The sequence below is a fragment of the Eptatretus burgeri genome, chromosome 14 (genome assembly GCF_056783735.1).
Source record: "Eptatretus burgeri isolate ZD-2024b chromosome 14, Ebu_testis_v1, whole genome shotgun sequence".
In the NCBI taxonomy this organism is placed as follows: domain Eukaryota; kingdom Metazoa; phylum Chordata; class Myxini; order Myxiniformes; family Myxinidae; genus Eptatretus; species Eptatretus burgeri.
In genome coordinates, this window is record NC_140974.1 from 12,165,703 (window position 1) to 12,188,889 (window position 23,187).

General features: G+C 45.7%; 2 protein-coding genes across 4 annotated transcripts in view; one reads left to right on the top strand and one right to left on the bottom strand.

The window, feature by feature from the left end:
- The window catches only part of LOC147012666 (ADP-ribosylation factor GTPase-activating protein 1-like), a 57,434-nt gene extending 38,796 nt beyond the window's left edge, over positions 1–18,638 (bottom strand). The window contains exon 1 of the mRNA XM_085853725.1: positions 18,619–18,638. Coding sequence (XP_085709851.1) covers positions 18,619–18,623 — 5 coding nt within the window. The 5' untranslated portion in view covers positions 18,624–18,638. The remainder of the gene's footprint in view (positions 1–18,618) is intronic.
- A 327-nt stretch (positions 18,639–18,965) lies between these two features.
- Positions 18,966–23,187, top strand: part of TAF2 (TATA-box binding protein associated factor 2) — a 129,226-nt gene continuing 125,004 nt past the window's right edge. For 2 of the 3 annotated variants that reach the window (XM_085853727.1, XM_085853728.1), the window contains exons 1-4: positions 18,966–19,216; positions 22,207–22,261; positions 22,492–22,652; positions 22,917–23,035. In XM_085853727.1, the coding sequence (XP_085709853.1) occupies positions 19,164–19,216; positions 22,207–22,261; positions 22,492–22,652; positions 22,917–23,035 (388 nt within the window). In that variant the 5' untranslated portion in view covers positions 18,966–19,163. Of the gene's footprint in view, positions 19,217–19,759; positions 19,851–22,206; positions 22,262–22,491; positions 22,653–22,916; positions 23,036–23,187 lie in introns of those variants that run through there. The other variant, XM_085853729.1, reaches the window with a different exon arrangement.

Here is a 23,187-nt window from a genome sequence, read left to right on the forward strand (position 1 = left end):
GCGGCGGCGGCGAAGGCGGTTGAGGGGGTGCTCGCGTCGGATTCGGGGAACTGCGGAAGGAGAGGCCGGCGGCGCGACCGAGGTCGTGGTGGAGACGCTCGTCGCGGGACCCGAGATTTTGTGAAATCCTCCTTTCCCCGAGCATCAGCAACCCCCTCCTGTTTCCCCCCGCGCTGAGATAGTGCGACAAAAGGGGGCTCCCTTCCCACCCCCTACCAGACACTGTCCGCGAGGCCCGCGGAGTTGAGGCACCACCGCCACTTCGCGTCTCATCATCAGACGGGTAGGCCCGACACGGTCTCGGCCCCAGGCCCGCCTACCCCCCTCATCCTGGAGGGTGGTTCTCTTTTCTTTTGCTTTGGGAATATGTGTTGTCGGCGCCGTCTGTGAAGTAAAATTGTATAAGTGTTGCCGAGTGCCCGGTAGTCGGATAGATCTGCATTGTTGCATTTGCTTTTTGTCTTCTTCTTTTACATGTGCTTTTGATGGAATTGTATATGTGTGCTTTCCGTTCATCGCGAAATAAATGTGCTTATTGTTGAACTGTTTTCCTGCTTCGCTTCGTCATTTCTTTCATTGAATCCCCATCTTGCTTCACGTAAAGGGTTGGTCGTGGGCAAAGACGCCCGATAATTAATCGAACCGTCGAGGCTGACGAATAACACCGCTCAGTTATCCCGATAGTACGGAACGGGTCGCTTAAGTGGCCCGTGTCCGAAGTCGACCTGCGGCGAGGTGCGATCGCCCGGTCTACCCTCCGTGTGGGTACTTAGGTAGGTCGAATTTGGCGAGCAACCCTATCCCACGCGGGGGCCGATTGGCACGATCGCGGTGAGACCGAAAGGTCCACCCGTGACTGGTTCCCGGCGTTAGTCCGAGAGGGTCACGACTGGATTGTCCGTCCGGTGGGCGACGTGCCGCGATTCGAGTTACGTGGCCGTCCGCACGCCGGCGGGCGCGAATCCGCAACACTGGTGTCAGGTCGTGCGATACAAACCCATCGCCCTCCTCGCGGCACTGGTATCGGGGAACGGGAAAACGGGCTCTCCTGTCTCCGGCTAAATTCACGGGAATCGGTCCAGGGGTGAGAGGAGCGACCCCCGATTCCCTCCAAATTACGAGCGAGCTAAATTAACCCTTTAAGAGAAGCAAGATGGCGTCTCAAGGCGAGCGGGAGCCGGGGGTATTAGAAATGGATGTAGAATGTGGAGAATCCATGGCTCAAGGTGAAATCCCCGTGCAGGAAATGTTAATTGTACAGGAAAACGAACTCGCCCAACTGAACCCAGAGCCCGAAATAGGTGCGGCAGCGGCCGCGGTGTATGACACCTCCCCTCCCCCTCTCCACCAAAACCCCCCAACCCCTGCCGAAACGGCTCACCCAAGCGCACCCGACATGGCCCAGCTATTCACCATGCTGGCAAAAATGTATGCGGAAATGACAGCGAACATGATCAAGCAAATGAACGAAAAGATGGATACATACACAAATGAAATGAAAAACGAAATGAAAGGCATGAACGAAAAGATGGATACAAACACGAATGAAATGAAAAACGAAATGAAAGGCATGAAAGAAAAGATGGATACAAACACGAATGAAATGAAAAACGAAATGAAAGGAATGAACAAGCAAATGAAGGAAGAAACTAAAAGCTCCGGGGTGAGACGCAGAACATGGGCCGATGCCTGCAGGCGGGCATGAAGGCAGTTAGCAGGGAGCTTAAAATGGCGACTCCACGTGTAGGAACGAACGAGCTGGAAGGGGGTGCAACGGCTGTCGGGCCCGCGGTGGAGGCGGGTAAGGAAAAAGTAATTCGGGAGACAAGAGACGAGGTGAAAGTAATTGCGAAGGAGAGAAAAGAACAATTAATACGGAAAGCAAGGATGAGGTACGCGGAGATCGTGAAAGAGCAAGGAGTGAAAAACAGGGAAGGACGGGAGCGACTTAAAGCGAGACAGAAAAAATAGAGGAGAGACTGCATGAATTGGACAAGGTTAGAGACGAACACACACACACGGAGGTAGTGGAGGACGATGAGGTTGAGCTGGCGGACCGTGCAGGGACCCGGTGCGAGCAGCGGGATAGCCTCCTCCAGGAACGAGGGGAGGGAGTATGCCCCCTTGAGGCGAGTCACGACCAGGTGAGTTCGGTCGTGCTTTGCGAGGTTGAGGGGACGGGTGCTGTGGACAGGTGCACGGAGAGCTTGGGGGGTATAGAGGCCCCGGAGACCCTTGTGGGGACACGAATCCCCAGTGTAGTTGTCCCTGTGTGTGTGGTGCAAGGTGTGAGTGCGTCCCCGTGTGTGGAAGCGACCCCGTGTGTGAGTGGTGTGGTGGCGATGGTGCCGGAGTACGTGCTTCCCAGCACGCCGTGTGTGGATGAGGCACCGTGTGTGAGTGAGGCCGTGTGTGTGGATGAAACGGCCAGTGTGGATGAGGCACCGCGGGTGAGTGCCCCCGCGTGTGTGAGTGAGGGACGGTGTGTGGATGAGGCACCGCGAGTGAATGGAGCACCACGTGTGAGTGGTATGGGTTATGCAAGGGAGACCATGTGTGTGAGAGCGGTATGTGAGGGAGATGTCGGTTGGCATGCGGGAGCACGCAGCCGCGTCTCCCGGTGTGAATGTAATGGAATGGAGTGTGAGCGTCGTAACACGCGGGAGTGCGTGTGTGGAATGGCGACGACGGCGACATGTGAAGAAAGAAAGCCGGGTAGCGGCTGTAGCTGTTTCGGGGACCGTGCCGGGTTCACCCAGCAGTGAGCACAAGGTCCGTGCTGTGCAACGCACGAGACCCCCACGTGCTCGCTTGCGAGAGTGAAGTCCCGGTCCGGAAACGCACGCGGTGGATTTGCCGATCCCGCGGACGGACAAAGTTTAGGCAGGTAAACGGATTTGGACCGGACGGGTTCTCCACGCGATCGTGTGTGTTAAGCTCCAACGGGCAAAGCACATGTGTTCGCGTGGGGAACCCCTCGAGACGTGGGGCTTGTGTTTTTTTTATGCGCACGGTGACGCCATGGCTGCACGTGGGGTTGGAATCCGGCAGGAGGGGTATCCCTGCCGGATAGTACCGTGCAAGGAGGGACGAGGAACACGTGCAGCTGCATGACGTCACGGGCAGGTGCAAAGTGCGCGAGTTGCCGCGCTGGTGCTGCGCAGGTAAAGAAAAAAAAAAAAAAAGAAGAGCAAGCCTCACTTTTGGGTGTATAGGATTCCCGGGCAAGGGGTGGAAGACCCCCTTAACTGGGCACAGGATGGAAACTAGTTAGGGGGAAGGGTTAGCTTAGTTAGACCGACTCCATGGGGCAGGGGTAAGTCCTCATGGAGTCCGTGGAATGGATTAGGTAGAGGGATTTAGTGAGCTTTAGGTTGGGAAATAAAATGATTTATTTGGAGACAGTGACAGACTTGTGGATGTGTAGAGGGGACGTAGCTTAGCTACGTAGGTTAAATGGAACGTGCTGTAGTTTAAGGGACGACGTGGGAGCACGAGTTAGTTAGGGGAGGTAGTTAGAAGGATGGCAGAGTTCAGCGGTGTGTGTGTTGAAAAGTTGTGAGGTGAGTACATGATGAGCGAGTGAGGCCAGCGGGTCTGTGTGAGTGGAGCGAATGGGGACTGCATGGTGCGATGAGTGATTGGGGGGAGGAGTGACTCCCGCCCAAGGGACCCCGGGGTCAGTGTAGAGTGAGTTAGCTGGGTTAGTCAAATTTACAAAATGGAGGTCGTTTTGTTGTTGGTGTGAATGTAGGCTCGAAACCCGTTTGGAGGGGTGCAGGAGCCCTGTTGACGGGCTTGGGAGCGTGGCTGCGAAAGGTGAGTATCGCTGAGTGGGTACCCCGGGCACCAGGCTAGTCGGCCGTGGTAGGCCAAGGGCCCATGGGGGGCCGGGATAGCGTAGTGGGCACGGGTGCGCCTGCTTGGTGCGGGGGCCCGGGGCGCCATTAGCCGCGTGGGCAGTGTTGTGGGCACGGGTGACCCTCGGAAAGGGGCCTGGGAAGCCAGCCTGCCACGTGTGCGTTTCAGGGGAGGTGCCATGGGGGGCACTCCCCGGTGTTCGGGAGCTGGTAGGCTCGGAGGCAGTGTAGTGCCCGGGGGTGCCATCGTCGGAGAATTGGCAGAGGGTCGTGCCTGCCAAAGGGAGCCACGTGTCCCAGCCATGAGACCGTGTGAGGGCACGGAGAGAAAATTGGGGGGCGAGGCCCGAAATTGTGAGGACACCAACACAGGCGACGGGAATCTGGGTTGTTAGAACCAATAGTTTAAGCGAGAGGCGCTTGTTGAAAGCCCCGGGGTAGTTTAACGGTTAAATGGTTAGGGTAGATTAGGAAGTGTACCCCTCCGCACCATCCATCCCCTCGCTCTCGTTGTGGGCCGCTGGACCCACTTTGGTTATAGATCGCCGAACTCTGGGGAGGCCATTCTGAGGCTTGAGTTGGGCCTCGACACAGGACGTTAGCTCTCCCTTATTCCCCTCCGAGAAGGGAACGTAGGGGTTGGGAGTAGGCCAGGTGACAGGATAGGTTAGCAGAACAAGGACGATAAAGGGGGTTAGGGGACGATTTATAGTGGGGAAGTAAAAATAAAAAAATAAGTTGGGGCTAAATTGGGGTTTGACAAATTAAGGGAGTGGGTATGTACAGTGACAGGCAAAGGCGATAGGTGGGAGGGAGACAGGTCGGTAGGTCCGAGCCCGCCTTCCAAGTGGCCAGCACCACCGCACTCCCTCCACCAACCTCCACTGAACGGCAAAGGCTGGCCAACTTCATCGGCTGGCCGTGTTTTGCTTCAAGGCGGAGGCCGGCCAACTTCATCGGCAGCTGTTGTTTTGCTGCAAGGCCTGTGCCATCGGCTGGCCGTGTTTGCTTCAAGGCCTGTGCCGGCCACTTCATCTGCTGGCTGTTTTTCTTCAAGGCCTGTGCCGGCCAGTTCATCTGCCGGCTGTGTTTGCCTGCAGCGGCCTTCTTCTGCGGGCTGTGTTTGCCTGCTACCTTGGCCATGCCATGCCCACTGCCCCCGTTCACCAGCCCCGTTCAATTTTTGCTTTGCCCCCCCCTGTTCATTTCCATGTGCGCCAGGATCCGCAAGGCAACAGTTTGCAAGCTGCGAGAACTGCCCTGTTGGCAGCTACAACACGGGCCTGCAGTGGCGGCCCGTGCACCGTGTTTGTGTTCATCCATCCATTTGTTGTGTTCATTGCGTGTGCCACTTGAGCTGGCACGGAAACTGCGTTGTGCAGCCCATGCACCGTTGTGGTTCACTGCGCTCAGTTCAAACCATTCATCCATCCATTCGTTGTGTTCATTGCGTGTGCCACTTGAGCTGGCACGGAGACTATGTTTGTGCAGCCCTTGCACCGTTGTGGTTCACTGCGTTCAGTTCAAAAAGGAAGGCCTTGGACTGCGTGTGAGCAGCCGGCCACGTTCCCCGTCACCTGCATTGTTTGAGCCAGAGACTGCATGTGAGCAGCCTGGCTCCCTGCTAACTGTTTTCTTTTTGCAGAGTTCAGTGATCCTGGACCATGGTTTAGTGTAAAATTTGTAAGTTAAGGTTAAGATGTACTGTAAATATGAGTGCGCCCCCGGCATGTTTGTCTTAGCGCCGGCAATTTTATTTAAGTCGTCCGTGTGAGTGAGTTTGTTTAGGTAGTTACTCAGCCCTTAGGTTATTTATTTTGGGGACACGAATACCATGAATGTCGCACTCAGGGATCCGTAGGTAAAATGTACTAGGGGAAAACTACACATGATGGCACACGAAAATTTGACGACTCGGGACGAGTCCGTAAAAAGGGGAGGGGGTAGTGTTGTGGTTGACCAAATTCGCAAACCACCATTCAGGTCCCTTCGGTGAGATATCTCGGTTAGTATATGTGTAGTTAGGCCCAAACCCGTTGTCTAGAGGGAATAAATGTCATTCATGAGGGCTGCGACTCTTCAGGATAGCCGTTTTTCTTTTACTATGTTTATTTTGGACCAGCCGCCATTATTACCACCACCAACCACGTCTCAACAGCCATCACACAACAACCACCAACCACAACGCGGCCATCACAACAACAACCATCAACCACAACGCCGCTTCACCACAACCGCCACGACCTTTACCGTCACAACTCGCCACCATCGCATCACCGTCATCTCGCGCCACTCGTGGGCACCGATGCTGGACTCGTGTAGGGCGCGCACCGAGCAGCGTGTTCAAAAGCATCACGGATTTTCCGCAGAAAAACGGATCAAAAACGACTCACGCCCACTTTTGTTCCGTCCAATCGGTGAGCGAGGGGCGATTTGGCCTCGCCTCCAGGGCGTTGGAGGGCGGTCGCTATATGCAAATTCATGGATCAAAAAGCATTCACGCCCACTTTTCCTCGGGCCAATGGGGAGCGAGGTGAAAGGTCGGAGGCAGAGGGTCAAAGATGAAAGAGCGAAGCCACGGGGCTTATAAAAACGACTGCGTTCGTCAGACGAGTTCAGTTGGAAGTGGAGGGAGTTGAGTTTTGGAGTTCGGAGAAGCAGTTCGCAGTTGGGAGTTCGCAGTTGGGAGTTCGCGGAGCCAGTGAAGAGTTGGGACGTGTCAAGAGAGGAGACGGAGAGGGCGATCGGACGAAGCTGTGGAGAGGCGGCGGCGGCGAAGGCGGTTGAGGGGGTGCTCGCGTCGGATTCGGGGAACTGCGGAAGGAGAGGCCGGCGGCGCGACCGAGGTCGTGGTGGAGACGCTCGTCGCGGGACCCGAGATTTTGTGAAATCCTCCTTTCCCCGAGCATCAGCAACCCCCTCCTGTTTCCCCCCGCGCTGAGATAGTGCGACAAAAGGGGGCCCCCTTCCCACCCCCTACCAGACACTGTCCGCGAGGCCCGCGGAGTTGAGGCACCACCGCCACTTCGCGTCTCATCATCAGATGGGTAGCCCCGACACGGTCTCGGCCCCAGGCCCGCCTACCCCCCTCATCCTGGAGGGTGGTTCTCTTTTCTTTTGCTTTGGGAATATGTGTTGTCGGCGCCGTCTGTGAAGTAAAATTGTATAAGTGTTGCCGAGTGCCCGGTAGTCGGATAGATCTGCATTGTTGCATTTGCTTTTTGTCTTCTTCTTTTACATGTGCTTTTGGTGGAATTGTATATGTGTGCTTTCCGTTCATCGCGAAATAAATATGCTTATTGTTGAACTGTTTTCCCGCTTCGCTTCGTCATTTCTTTCATTGAATCCCCATCTTGCTTCACGTAAAGGGTTGGTCGTGGGCTAAGACGCCCGATAATTAATCGAACCGTCGAGGCCGACGAATAACACCGCTCGGTTATCCCGATAGTACGGAACGGGTCGCTTAAGTGGCCCGTGTCCGAAGTCGACCTGCGGCGAGGTGCGATCGCCCGGTCTACCCTCTGTGTGGGTACTTAGGTAGGTCGAATTTGGCGAGCAACCCTATCCCACGCGGGGGCCGATTGGCACGATCGCGGTGAGACCGAAAGGTCCACCTGTGACTGGTTCCCGGCGTTAGTCCGAGAGGGTCACGACTGGATTGTCCGTCCGGTGGGCGACGTGCCGCGATTCGAGTTACGTGGCCGTCCGCACGCCGGCGGGCGCGAATCCGCAACAATACCATACATTTAGACTTTGCTCATATAGACTTCTTATACATTGATTTTGACAAAACTTCATTTATCCAATGTTTTGTTTTCATTTCAATTGTTTGTCATTAATCAAGGCTAAACACAGTTATATACCAAATTGATCACTAATTATTACCTCCGCCACCGAAGGTGAAGGAAGTTATGTTTTCACCCCTTTCTGTTTGTTTGTCTGTGTACAGGATATCTCAAAAAGTTGTGGATAGATCCGGATGAAATTTTGTGGACAGGTTCGGTGTGTGACAAGGACGAACTGACTAGATTTTGGTGAAGGTCCGGATCCGGATCCGACGAGTAGAATTTTAAAAGTGATTCTTCACCATCGAGAGGTCAGGCCAAAAACTATATATATAGCACGATATCTCAAAAATCTATTGAGTCCGACACGTTCTCGTGGATCAGGCATTACAGAGCGGAGGCATGTGCTCTACCGAGTGCCCTTCTAGTTATTGGGTGGTCGCTAGACTACCGTTATTCTCAGGTTTTCCGTCTGTCTGTATTATGTAATGGACAGCTCTGGAGGCCAGAGGAGTCAACTGATTTTGATGAAACTTGATTGGTAGGTTCATACCCAGGATCTAGTTCTATGGTTTTGAGCACCGTTGCTATGGACGCCACCGTTGCCTAGCAAAGGGACTTTGAAATTTTTGAAAAATCCTAAAAAAAAAAAAAATCCAAAATAAAAAAAAAATCGGCTTCAGCGCTTTTATGCGCATTATAATCAACCTCTTTGTCAAAAAATTTCAGCCCGATCCGTCAAAAACTGTATGACTAGTATACAATTATATAGCGGCCAGCCACGTCACGTAACGGCTTGTCATATTAGTTGCTCTCCATATTGTGCTGCAAATATCTGAAGGTCTACTCATTTATATATCCCTCACACATTTTCATTAAGTAGCCATATTCAGTAATTCCTTCATTCATGCACAGTGCAATGAAGGTAGAATTGTGGTGATAATACAAAATGCTCTTCGCAGACACAGTAATACATACTGATAAATGTCAGTGTATCAGTATGTCTCCTCCACAACTCCAAAACCTAGCAACCTGAAACTTTGCATGTATACAAAGAAAACTCCAAGGAAGTGCAAGAGTGAAAATTGGGTGTTTGGGTTAATTAAAACACCGCTTTTGAAGTTAATTAACAGCCTCATTTAATTATATCCTTCATCAGGCGATCCTCGGCCACCTTGCTCTCTGGGGTCTTAAGGCATTCACTGTGTAACCTTGATAGGGTTTGAAGCCGCCATGTTTTTTGGCCTGCTCAACCATGCCTTGACTTGGAACAGGCCACAATGATTTCTTAACGATAAAGTTTTTTTCACTTTCCTCAGTCATATTATTGAGAAAATGCCCGTTCACCATAGCTACGAATCTCTGTATACTTTGCTTTTGTAAGTGCTATAGTTTTCAAATAAGGAGCTTGGAGCGATTTCATGCATTTCTGATACAATTTTCCATGATCTACTCTCACGGACTAATTAAAGTATATTATCGAAATATTATTTCGGCTTTGAGGATCGGATATCATCGAGACTAAACAAGTGTTGAAATCTGTTGTGAAATCTGACAATTTAAAGAAATAACAAGTGTAAAACTCAGCTGATATACCTATTTACTTTAAGCAAGCAAGGCTATGTTCCCTCATTCTCCATACATACACAAAAAAATGTGAAATTTCCAAAGCATTAAACTTATCTTTTTCTACTGTTTGGAGAATTATTTTGAGTGAACCAAAAATTTAGGAACGTGCCAAAATTAACCAGCTTCACTGAGCTGTATGATTTAATGCATTCACTGCTGGACCTCATGCCCTGTCCCCCAGATGGACTGCCTATCCATAGCATCTGCCAGATCTGTGTCTATATTTTCAGAGGTTTTATGAGGTGCGCGATGGGGAATCAAAGGAAATCTGCTAAAAAAAAAAAGACGTTAAAAAAATAAGTTATCACGTTTGCAAGGACCCTGAACCAATCTACCACGTGACTCCTGCACAGACAAGCAAGCAAGATGGCGGATTATAAACCTCCGCCATCGAAGATCGGAGGTTACTGTTTTCACCCCTTTCTGTTTGTTTGTTTGTGTGTGAACAGTATTACGGAAAAACTGCTCGACGGATTTCGACGAAACTTGGTGGGGGGGGGGGGTTAGGTATGGTCCATGGATCATGCCATTCGATTTTGGACTTGGTCCAAAATCCAATATGGCCGCTATGGCGGCCATTTTGAAAAAATATTTGAATTTTTTTTTTTTTGCATTTCTACATGTTATAAGTGATTTCCAACAAAAAACATGCCAAAATTATAATTGCGGCTGATTTTGGAACTTCAGGTGGATATACCCACGTGAAATCAATTTCTGTCTCAAGGAATCTAGTTATGACGAATGAATTGAGTATGTAAAAGGGAAAGTTGCAAACTATAACTTTGTGAGCACTGTTGACGTCAAATTGAATGAATAGGATATCAGGTTCACTTGAGTGACCTAGCAGTATTGGCGGCGGAGGTTTTGCACTCCACCGAGTGCTCCCTCTCTCGTCTACAATGTTTATTTCATGGGCGATTGAACTTTGCGATGTCTCCAGGGTTGTTCTGCATTAAACTGTAACTCTTTTGTGGATAAAGTCATCATTTGAACGAATTTATTTTATTTCTTTCACTGCTGCGTGCGTGGTGAAGACCGTCTTCAAGTTAAAGGGATCCTATATGATATGTAGTGACAGCCTGGTCAACCGATCCTTATCAACCATTTAATTGGAGTGCTTGCATGAGTGCTTAAGCCACTTGCCAAACACCTAACAGCCGATAGCAGTACCACGCTACGCCCTTCTGAACGAATCGTTCACTCACTGCGTACGCTTTTGCCCGCCACTTAATTTCAGAGCGAGTGGTTCGTGCTCAGTCACCTTAGGCGAGTGGTTCGTGCTCCGTTACCCTGAGCGAGTGGTTCGTGCGCCGTCACCCCGAGCGAGTGGTTCGTGCGCCGTCACCCCGAGCGAGTAGTTCGTGCGCCAACACCCCAAGCGAGTGGTTTGTGCGCTGTCACCCCGAGCGAGTGGTTCGTGCGCCGTCACCCCTTCCCCCAGCCCTCCTCAATCCCTCTCCCTCCTCTCTCCGCTTTCCCCCTATTTTTCTCCCTCCCCCCTTTAGTGTTACCGTCAGCAAAGCGATGGGTGGTATTTGCTCGTGATATAATAAAGTAAACCATCCATGGTCTTGAACTTGCCAAGAGTCCACACCTTACTCACCAATATTATTTTAAGTAAATTGATTGATTTCTTGAAAAATAATATTATCACACTTTATACATATGACAAAAATAGAGACAACTTACAGAGAAAGGGAAAAATGGAGGAGATAGAGAGACAAAGACAGAGAGAGCTGAAAAATTCCTTCAATTTGTACAACTTGAATCAACACTGAGAGCCAAAAATTCAACTAACTATTGGAGTAACTCGTACACCATTGGCGATGCCTCTTCTTAGTGGTTGTACCCACCCCCCAACACAAGTTGGGGGTAAATCTTCCCCCATTCTTCCATACTGCCCGGATTTTCCAAGGTAACATGGACCGGCCCTTTCCTTCTTGTCTTTCCTCTCTCTCTCTCTCTCTAACTGTCATGGTGCTAACTTTGTAAAGGCAGGGGTACACCATCCTGGATGGAGGGGATCTCTGGGTCACTCCTGAAGATCGATCGGCTGTCTCCGTGCTGTGGGCTTGTTCGACAGAATTGTCTTGGGCTATACTACAACTCATACAACAGGAGCAGACAATAAAAAGAACAAGCACCCATTCTTATAGTAAGCTCACATTTCTATTGGTTCACGAGTCAGTACGTGACCACTATATTCGTTATGGGTGTGTGTCTGTCTGTCTGTGTCCCGAGCATAGCTCCGTGGGTTTTGATCCGATCTTGATAAAATTAGGGTGCGAGGTTTGTATCATGATCTAGTTGTGTTTTCCGGAGAATGAGCGTACGCTTTTGCCGTGCCACCCATTATGGGCGGAGCCACGCCCAAAAAACATGTGTTGTTAGGGGGTAGCCGGTTTCAAGTTACATCTTCTCCGAGGGGGTTTGTCGAATCTGGCAGGGGTTTTGGTATTTGGTTAGCGCAATGGCATCTGCATAGCCCCACGGAGCTCGATTTTTCATTTTCGTCCCAAGGTCAAGGTCACAAGGTCACGAACTTAGAAAATGTCAAAAAAAATCAATAAATTGGGCATCGAGCTCCAAGGGTTTTCAACTGTTGCAAATGAAAGTTGGTATGCAAGTAGTGCTCTTCGAGTACTACAACTTTCATCATTTACGTTTTTCCCGATTCCCGCCAGTTTGCCTGTGGCGTCCCCTCGAAGGTCAAAAAATAAAAAAGGCGAACCGTGTCCATTGCTCGTGAACCATCGCCGTCTCCAGACTTGTCAATACTTTATCATGAAAAAGGGGACGGCAAGTTCCTTAGAGCCCTGAATGTTTGTATACTCGTCACTGAAATGTTTTCATTTCATACCAAATAATTAGAAAATGGGTACGTGCTGCATCTGCCTCCTTGCACGGACAAGCAACCATAGTTTGGCAATCATTGCACAAGGCTTTAATGGACTTAATGGCCTCTTGCGTTGAAGTTCCTTGTCAGGGAACTCCAATATTATTATTGTCAGGCATGGCCAGCTGTTTCGTGAAAAACTTGGGCCAAAATCATTACCCGGCCGACACCACAAGGTGGGGATAATTAGGGCTGTTAAAGAAATGGGAGTAGTATTGGTAGATTCAATAATTCGAACGACAGCAATTACTAATGGCTTTTGTAATTCACTTACAAAAGCCATTCGTTTTTGTTTTGTAATTGAGCAATTCAATGGTGCTTCCAATCATCATCTGGGAACCATGCACCATCGAAGTTTTCACCTCATTTAACTCAGGACCTCTTGGAGCAGCGGGTCCACAACCTTATTAAGTAATATCCGAAATCAATGAAATCAGGTAGTACTGTTGCGGAGCCAGGTATCAGCTGCGAGCACGACCGCGAGGTGGAGCAGTAGGGTCGACTCTACCGAACACCCAGAATCTAGATCGTACCTTTCGGAAAACCCCGAGGGTACGGGTCCCTTACCGGACCGTGAATCGTCAATAATTACACCACGTGGTACAGGGTTATTTGCCAGTCTTCAAAATACCTGGAGATCCACGTGGCGAGTTACCAAGTATTCACACCCTTGACGGCACTCATACGAGTCGAGCCGTTGGCGTGCCTGACTCGTGCACAACCCGAGCGGATGGTTGCCGAAGTCCTGTCGGTCCAAATGTACATTTACAGCGGAAACAGCCTTTATAATTCACCAACACGCACCATGCTAAGCCAATGGAAGAAACACAGCAACGAACTGATACATTTAACAAATGTATTTATTTATAATGGGGGAAAGGGGGGAGTATTCAAGAAGCAGAGTTATCTGACTATAGAGATGCAAGTATGTACAGCAAAGAGCACTTAAACAATTCCTACTTACAGACGGGCCCACCGACAGACACACACACACACACACACACACACACACACACACACACACACACACACACACACACACACACACACACACACACACACACACACACACACACACACACACACACACATACCCAGAAGGACATGGACCTGTCCACCTCGTGTGGTTTGGCTGACACGAGCAGACGAACCAGGCGCCAGCGAGACGCGAGCAGAATCCGGAGCTCCCTTCTGCGCTCGTCCCAGCAACCAAAACTCTCCTCTGTATCCCAAACTGTCGAGAAGGCAGGAGGTTTCTCTGCCACTTCTCCAAGTCTTTGAGTTGAACGTCAAAGCGAGGGCTGATAACTCCACACTTGTTCAACCTGCCCGTCAGATTGACCCACCACCTTGCCTGCTCGATGGTCATCAACGATCTCAAAAGCTCTCTCGTTCACCGACAGAGAGACGGCGCGCAACCAACTTGCGGTTCTTGTGAAGGAAGGATCTCTCCTCGTCCGATCGCGCTGCAACCTTATTCACCCTTCTCCAGGGTGGGGGGGGGGAAGGGACGCCTCCGCCCTCCCCGCTCTCCCTCACTGAACCATTTTGGCGCGCAGAATTGCTCGTCGCCCTGTCATTGGCCAAAAACGAGCGGCAAGTCCGTTGGTTGGCCCGGGGGCGTGGTAACGTCACGAGGACCCTTTTCTCACCGTCGCGGGGTCTGATTGGCTGAGCGGCGGCCACCTCACTCGTAGCACGCTGATTGGTCGAGGGCCGCCGCGAGGCTCCTCCTTGAACTCCACCCACCATGGCGTCGGCCAGAGCGAGGTGAAGGTGAGGGTGATGCTGGCATTGTTGTAGTTGATGTTGGTGGTGTAAAAATAAAGGAAAACCCTGACTATCAAAGTAACTTCGCAGCGCATGTACATTTAATTATCCATTAAACAAAGGACGGGGACCCTAAGTAAAAACACATACTTACCGATATAACTGTTCTATCGGACCTGTATGTTGAGTGCTCATGGCTTCCAGATTCGCAACAGTACAACCTGATTGTCACTCCTAATCAATCAATGCCTGCGAGTTATACATTTACCTCAGTCATTCAAGGTTATGTTTCATTGTTTGGTTCCATTATATTACAAGACATATACAGTATATATTTACGACTAAACATTATGCGGTATCAAGCATTATAAGGAAATATTCAGCACCAGACGTATGATAAACTGGAACGGGCACGAGGTGGAGCGTTAACTGTATGTACATCCACCAGGCTAAACAGTTGACGTTTTGTATCCTACTGATAGGCCGGATCTGGATTCGGATCTTCACCAACATCGAATCGGCTTGTTCTTGTCACACCTCGTCCACAATTTTTTGAGATATCGTGCTATATATTGGTTTTAGTCCTATCTCTCACATGGTGAAGAATCACTTCAGAAATTAAATAATTCTCCTATCCGAATTCGGATCTTCATCAAAATCGAATTGGCTTGTTCTTGTCACCTTACCAACTCATCCACCAAGTTTTGTCATACCTCGTCCCCAATTTTTTGAGATATCGTGCTATATATCGGTTTTAGTCCTTTCTCTCGCAACACGGTGAAGAATCACTTCAGAAATTAAATAATTCTCCTATCCGAATTCGGATCTTCACCAAAATAGAATTGGCTTGTTCTTGTCACCTTACCACCTCATCCACCAAGTTTTGTCACACCTCGTCCACAAATTTTTGAGATACGTGCTATATATCGGTTTTAGTCCTTTCTCTCGCAACACGGTGAAGAATCACTTCAGAAATTAAATAATTCTCCTATCCGGATTTGGATCTTCACCAAAATCGAACCGGCTTGTTCTTGTCACCTAACCAACTCATCCACCAAGTTTTGTCACACGTTGTCCACAATTTTTTGAGATATCGTGCTATATATCGGTTTTAGTCCTATCTCTCACACGGTGAAGAATCACTTCAGAAATTAAATAATTCTCCAATCCGGATTTGGATCTTCACCAAAATCGAATCGCATTGTTCTTGTCACCTAACCAACTCATCCACCAAGTTTTGTCACACGTTGTCCACAATTTTTTGAGATATCATGCTATATATCGGTTTTAGTCCTATCTCTCACACGGTGAAGAATCACTTCAGAAATGAAATAATTCTCCAATCCGGATTTGGATCTTCACCAAAATCGAATCGCATTGTTCTTGTCACCTAACCAACTCATCCACCAAGTTTTGTCACACGTTGTCCACAATTTTTTGAGATATCGTGCTATATATCGGTTTTAGTCCTATCTCTCACACGGTGAAGAATCACTTCAGAAATTAAATAATTCTCCAATCCGGATTTGGATCTTCACCAAAATCGAATCGCATTGTTCTTGTCACCTAACCAACTCATCCACCAAGTTTTGTCACACGTTGTCCACAATTTTTTGAGATATCATGCTATATATCGGTTTTAGTCCTATCTCTCACACGGTGAAGAATCACTTCAGAAATGAAATAATTCTCCAATCCGGATTTGGATCTTCACCAAAATCGAACCGGCTTGTTCTTGTCACCTTACCAACTCATCCACCAAGTTTTGTCATACCTCATTCACAAATTTTTGAGATATCGTGCTATATATCGGTTTTAGTCCTTTCTCTCGCAACACAGTGAAGAATCACTTCAGAAATTAAATAATTCTCCTATCCAGATTCGGATCTTCACCAAAATCGAATCGGCTTGTTCTTGTCACCTTACCACCTCATCCACCAAGTTTTGTCACACCTCGTCCACAATTTTTTGAGATATCGTGCTATATATCGGTTTTAGTCCTTTCTCTCGCAACACGGTAAAGAATCACTTCAGAAATTAAATAATTCTCCTATCCGGATTTGGATCTTCACCAAAATCGAACTGGCTTGTTCTTGTCACCTTACCAACTCATCCACCAAGTTTTGTCATACCTCATTCACAATTTTTTGAGATATCGTGCTATATATCGGTTTTAGTCCTTTCTCTCGCAACACAGTGAAGAATCACTTCTGAAATTAAATAATTCTCCTATCCAGATTCGGATCTTCACCAAAATCGAATCGGCTTGTTCTTGTCACCTTACCAACTCATCCACCAAGTTTTGTCATACGTCGTCCACAATTTGTTGAGATATCGTGCTATATATCGGTTTTAGTCCTTTCTCTCGCAACACGGTGAAGAATCATTTCAGAAATTAAATAATTCACCAATCCGGATTCGGATCTTCACCAAAATCGAATCGGCTTGTTCTTGTCACCTTACCAACTCATCCACCAAGTTTTGTGATACCTCGTCCACAATTTTTTGAGATATCGTGCTATATATCGGTTTTAGTCCTTTCTCTCACAACACGGTGAAGAATCATTTCAGAAATTAAATAATTCTCCAATCCGGATTAGGATCTTCACCAAAATCGAATCGGCTTGTTCTTGTCACCTTACCAACTCATCCACCAAGTTTTGTGATACCTCGTCCACAATTTTTTGAGATATCGTGCTATATATCGGTTTTAGTCCTTTCTCTCACAACACGGTGAAGAATCATTTCAGAAATTAAATAATTCTCCAATCCGGATTCGGATCTTCACCAAAATCGAATCGGCTTGTTCTTGTCACCTAACCAACTCATTCACCAAGTTTTGTCATATCTCGTCCACAATTTTTTGAGATATCGTGCTATATATCGGTTTTAGTACTTTCTCTCGCAACACGGTGAAGAATCATTTCAGAAATTAAATAATTCTCCAATCCGGATTCGGATCTTCACCAAAATCGAATCGGCTTGTTCTTGTAACCTTACCAACTCAGCCACCAAGTTTTGTGATACCTCGTCCACAATTTTTTGAGATATCGTGCTATATATCGGTTTTAGTCCTTTCTCTCACAACACGGTGAAGAATCATTTCAGAAATTAAATAATTCTCCAATCCGGATTTGGATCTTCACCAAAATCGAATCGGCTTGTTCTTGTCACCTAACCAACTCATTCACCAAGTTTTGTCATATCTCGTCCACAATTTTTTGAGATATCGTGCTATATATCGGTTTTAGTCCTTTCTCTCACAACACGGTGAAGAATCATTTCAGAAATTAAATAATTCTCCAATCCGGATTCGGATCTTCACCAAAATCGAATCGGCTTGTTCTTGTCACCTAACCAACTCATTCACCAAGTTTTGTCATATCTCGTCCACAATTTTTTGAGATATCGTGCTATATATCGGTTTTAGTACTTTCTCTCGCAACACGGTGAAGAATCATTTCAGAAATTAAATAATTCTCCAATCCGGATTCGGATCTTCACCAAAATCGAATCGGCTTGTTCTTGTCACCTTACCTACTCATCCACTAAGTTTTGTCATACCTCGTTCACAATTTTTTGAGATATCGTGCTATATATCGGTTTTAGTCCTTTCTCTCACACGGTGAAGAATCACTTCAGAAATTAAATAATTCTCCAATCCGGATTTGGATCTTCACCAAAATCGAATCGGCTTGTTCTTGTCACCTTACCAACTCATCCACCAAGTTTTGTCATACGTCGTCCTCAATTTTTTGAGATATCGTGCTATATATCGGTTTTAGTCCTTTCTCTCACACGGTGAAGAATCACTTCAGAAATTAAATAATTCTCCAATCCGGATTTGGATCTTCACCAAAATCGAATCGGCTTGTTCTTGTCACCTTACCAACTCATCCACCAAGTTTTGTCATACGTCGTCCACAATTTTTTGAGATATCGTGCTATATATCGGATTTAGTCCTTTTTCTCACACGGTGAAGAATCATTTCAGAAATTAAATAATTCTCCTATCCGGATTTGGATCTTCACCAAAATCGAATCGCATTGTTCTTGTCACCTAACCAACTCATCCACCAAGTTTTGTCACACGTTGTCCACAATTTTTTGAGATATCGTGCTATATATCGGTTTTAGTCCTTTCTCTCGCAACACGGTGAAGAATCACTTCAGAAATTAAATAATTCTCCTATCCGGATTCGGATCTTCACCAAAATCGAATCGGCTTGTTCTTGTCACCTAACCAACTCATTCACCAAGTTTTGTCATACCTCGTCCACAATTTTTTGAGATATCGTGCTATATATCGGTTTTAGTCCTTTCTCTCACACGGTGAAGAATCACTTCAGAAATTAAATAATTCTCCGATCCGGATTCGGATCTTCACCAAAATCGAATCGATTCGTACTTGTCACACACCCAACCTGTCCACCAAGTTTCGTCAGAATCCGACCTCAACTTTTTAAGATGGACTGCTGACAGACATTCAGACAGATATGAAAACCTAACCGAACTCCACATTCAGTGGCTGAGGTAACAATTATTCACAATAACCGCCATTTTCAAAGGTCGCCACTCGTTCTCTCAACTCGTCACAGCAATCAATACAAAGGAAAGTATAAAAATGTCAAAAATTATTGAAGTAAATGAGAATTAAATTATGAAAATGAAAAATTACCCCATCAATTAGTATGCACCTGGACAACCGGCCCAAATTGATCAATAATATTTTGGCAAATAATAGCTGCAAAAACAAAAACAGAGACGGCGAAATCAAAGACTGAATGCGAGATGGAGAGGGAGGCAGATAAAGAAAATCCACAAAAATCATCTGAACATCGACAACACTATTACGTAACGTTAGGCGGTGTATATGCAGTGAAGCGGAGAGGCCTGTAAAATGCTATAACTATACTTTTAACAGATGTTAATATACATCGTCATAATTTATAAATAACATTCCGTTTAAAGATAATCAGCAATAAAATGAAGAAGAAGAAAAAAAAATTAAAAACAAACGGTTCAAAGGTTGCAAAGTATGAGCACTAATTCAAGATGGCGGCGCTTCGTTCCGTGGTGCTTGTATCTGCTTGAACCTTGCAGTTCGTGACGGATTATTCGTATTTTAGAAGTTCGATCATGTGTCATTTTTTAAACATCGTTCACCTTCTCCCGCTATGTGCTGATTGATTTCATCGCTTTTGATCTGCACCGCGACCCAGCATGAACAAGAAGAAGGGAGACAAGGGATTTGAAAGTCCCCGACCTTTCAAACTATGAGTTGCTCCACTTTCTCTGTGTTTGTTTTCTTGTGTTCGTGTGTGCCGCGGGATGTTTTTACATTGACTTGATACCACAGCGGCGATGAGCCCTTTTTGCCGGGTTTTAACACCCGTTTTGTTTTACTGTTCTGTACTACTAGTTATCGCAATGAGTTATCTGGTTATGCGAGGTCCATCGTTGTACCTGCTGCTTTAACAAACAAGCAAAACAAGCTCAGATGAGCTAACATCCTCGTCCTCTTAATAATGACGTCATAAAAACGAATATGACGTCATTGTGATGTATCAGGTTTGCGATAAATTATCTGTATTAATGCCCGGCTTGATTCCTGCAAACAAAATTCAAACAGCTTGCCAAGTTTCGGAGATAATTTTTGCCTGCCTGAGACATCTCACCTGAGATAATTTTTTGGGTGATTTCCATTCGCTGAGATATTTTGACGTCATAACTTTTTTTTTCTAGGTGGAATTTTCAAAATCGGAGATGGTTACTGTCTACGCAGGGTATTTCTACATATATATATATATATATATATATACATATATATGCCAAGTTTCAGGAAGTTTCGATGAAAACTGTAGGCTGTGAAACAAAAAAGTCCACATGAAGAAGATGAAGAACAACAACGTGAGTAAGACTTTGAGATCCTCCACGAGGATCTAAAAATTGGAGAATTCATTGATTAATTGAGGATGGTTTCACTGTCTGCAGGTGATAGCTCCATCTACTCTCGATCCCAATAATTCCCACCGTGTAGGCTTGGCCGTTGGAAGTTTTTGTTCGAAGTCTTTTAAGAACTGGTTTTCCATGCCTGATGTCCCATAGATAATCCTGGACAGACCGAACACCAGCTGAACGTCTATTCGATGGACATCACTTTTTGAATTAAGATATCCCATAGACATATACTAATTATGTCCTGTGAAGTACTAATGCGACACCTTTATAGTGTGGGTGGTGGGGGGGGGGAATCGAACCCAGATTTGATAGTTCAAAGGTAAGTTTGCTATCTCAGCAGATATCCTTTTAGCTGTGATGGTTTTTCTGTTTTTGCAATTATTACACACTGCATTCGCCCAATAACTAGCAGTGAAATAATATGGTACATGCAAGTGATACCGGTGAAATAAACAGACCTCAATACGGTCACTTGATCAAAAGTGTCAAAATGTCCCCCAAACACCCACGACATTCATAACACGAACATTATAGCACCATAACATGAATATTGTACCACTAACATTATACCATGAATACTATAGTATTACCATTATGACATTAATACTTCTTGCAAATAGCAGCTTGGCTGCCGGGTAGCAATCATTTTGTTGTGGCACGATGATGCCACTGACGCTGTGCCCCTATACCAGTACACTGATACGCATTTTGCTGACCTCAGAAGGATGACGGGTTAAGTCAACCCACCTGGTGTTAATTCAGCAGTCAACAGACCTCAAACTCAGGACCTTGAGATCCCATGCCAGCCACCCTCACCACTGAGCCAACAACAGGCTTACACAAATAACAATATATCATGAACACGATAACATTAACACCAAAACATGAATAATATAACATGAATATTACAATATTAACATTATAACATCAACACCATAACATCAACACTATAACCTTAACATTATAACAAGAACACTATAACATGAATAATATAACATTGACACGATAACATTATAACATGAACACGATAACATTAACATCATAACATCAACACTATAACATTAACACTATAACATTATAACATGAAAACTATAACATGAATAATATAATATTAACACTCTAACAATATCACGATAACATTAACACAATAACATGAACACTATAACATTAATAATATATTAACACCATAACATGAACATTAACATTGTAATATTTATACTCTAACATGAACACTAAAAAATGAACAGCTCTAACATTAACACCATAACATTAACACTATAGCATTAACACTATAACATTAACACAACAGCATTAATACTACAGCATTAACACTGTGCCATTAACACTACAGCATTAACACTATAACATTAACACTGCCGCATTAACACAACAGCATTAACAATACAGCATTAACACGACAGCATTAACGCGATAACATGAATAATATAATATTAACACGATAACAATAACACTATAACATTAACACTATAACATGAACACGATAACATGAATAATATAATATTATCACCATAACATGAACATTAACATTGTAACATTTATACTCTAACATGAACACTAAAAAATTAACAGCTCTAACATTAACACCATAACATTAACACTACAGCATTAACACTACAGCATTAACACTACAGCATTAACACTACAGCATTAACACGATAACATTAACATCCTGATCAAATCCCCCCTCGCATCCTGGATCCTGGATCCTATAACTTGAATAATATAATATTAACACCATAACATTATAACATTAACACTATAACATGAATAATATAATATTAACATGCATTAACACCATGACATTATAACAATAACACTATAACATTATAACATTAACACTATAACATTATAACATCAACACTATAACAGCGACATAATAACATTAACGCTATAATTTCAGAACGCACGCACGCACGCACGCACGCACGCACGCACGCACGCACGCACACACGCACGCACGCACGCACGCACGCACGCACACACACACACACACACTCTCTTCTGCAACCCTCCCCCCTACCAAGACCTTATGTCCATAAATTATGCAGTTTTAATCATGTTCTTTTTATTTTTAAACATTTTGCCAAATTAAACTTTCCTCCCAACATTTTTACATCTTCAAATAATCTCCCTGTAAATGAATGAACAGAAAATATGTATTGCTCAGGAAAATGCAATGAGGGAGCTTTCATGAATTGATGTTCAAGCATATGCATCATTTTGTGTGTGAACGTTGATGTGGATGGGGTTTTCATTGAGGTTTTCTTTTCTGTTGTGTGTTTACGACCCACCAGGTTCTGTGCATTAACAACATAAACTTTCAGAAGAAGTCTCTAATTGTAAGTCTTGTTTTAACGTTTTTTTCAAATTTTAATTTATTTAAGTGAATTCATCGTAGTGGTACTTGAAATGAGTTGTGTTATTGCAAACGAATGTTGCTCTTTACAGCCTTTATGGTGCTGACTGGTGATGTCATCCAAAGTACTTAACCAAAAGTGTTTTTTTTATCAATTTTGTTTATGCTGTGTATAAATATTTCAATTTATCACACATTCTTACATCACAACAGGGCTACGTGGAGCTCACCATCTTCCCCTACCTAGCATCCCTCAACAAAATCCGCCTCAACTGCAAGCAATGTCTCATTTACCGGGTCCGCGTGAATGACTATGAGGCTGCGTTTATATACAATGATCCAACTTTGGAAGTGTGTCATCATGAGACAAAACAGTATGACACGCATGCACGCACGCACGCACACACACACACACACACACATGGTTGAATCATTGCGTTTTGCATATACAGAAATAGGATTTTTGACCCTTGCCACCATAACAATCCACTTCCCTCAAAATTAGTCTACCATGGTCTTGTATGCAGAGGTTGATAAACCCAGATTGAGTGTGAAATCATTGTTTTGTGCTTTAATAAGAAATCGACAGCTCGCAAAATGTGAGTAATCTTATGTGTGGCTTGCCTTGTAAACCCCAGGAGGAATCTGGCTTTCTTTTCGAATGCATATGCAGCTGCTGTTCATGCAGTTGAAGCGGATTCGGGCAATGGGGAACTGTGCATCAAAATACCCTCAGAATTAAGAGAGCATGTGGAAGGTACCCGCTTACATGTCACGACCATACAGTTCTTACAGCTTACATATATACTTGATGCTGTCATACTTTTGTAGTTGTATAGTTTGTGTTCTTTCCAGTTGTGGTTTCTTCGAGTTACCCCAGCACTGAAGATATGTCACCAATGGTGAAAT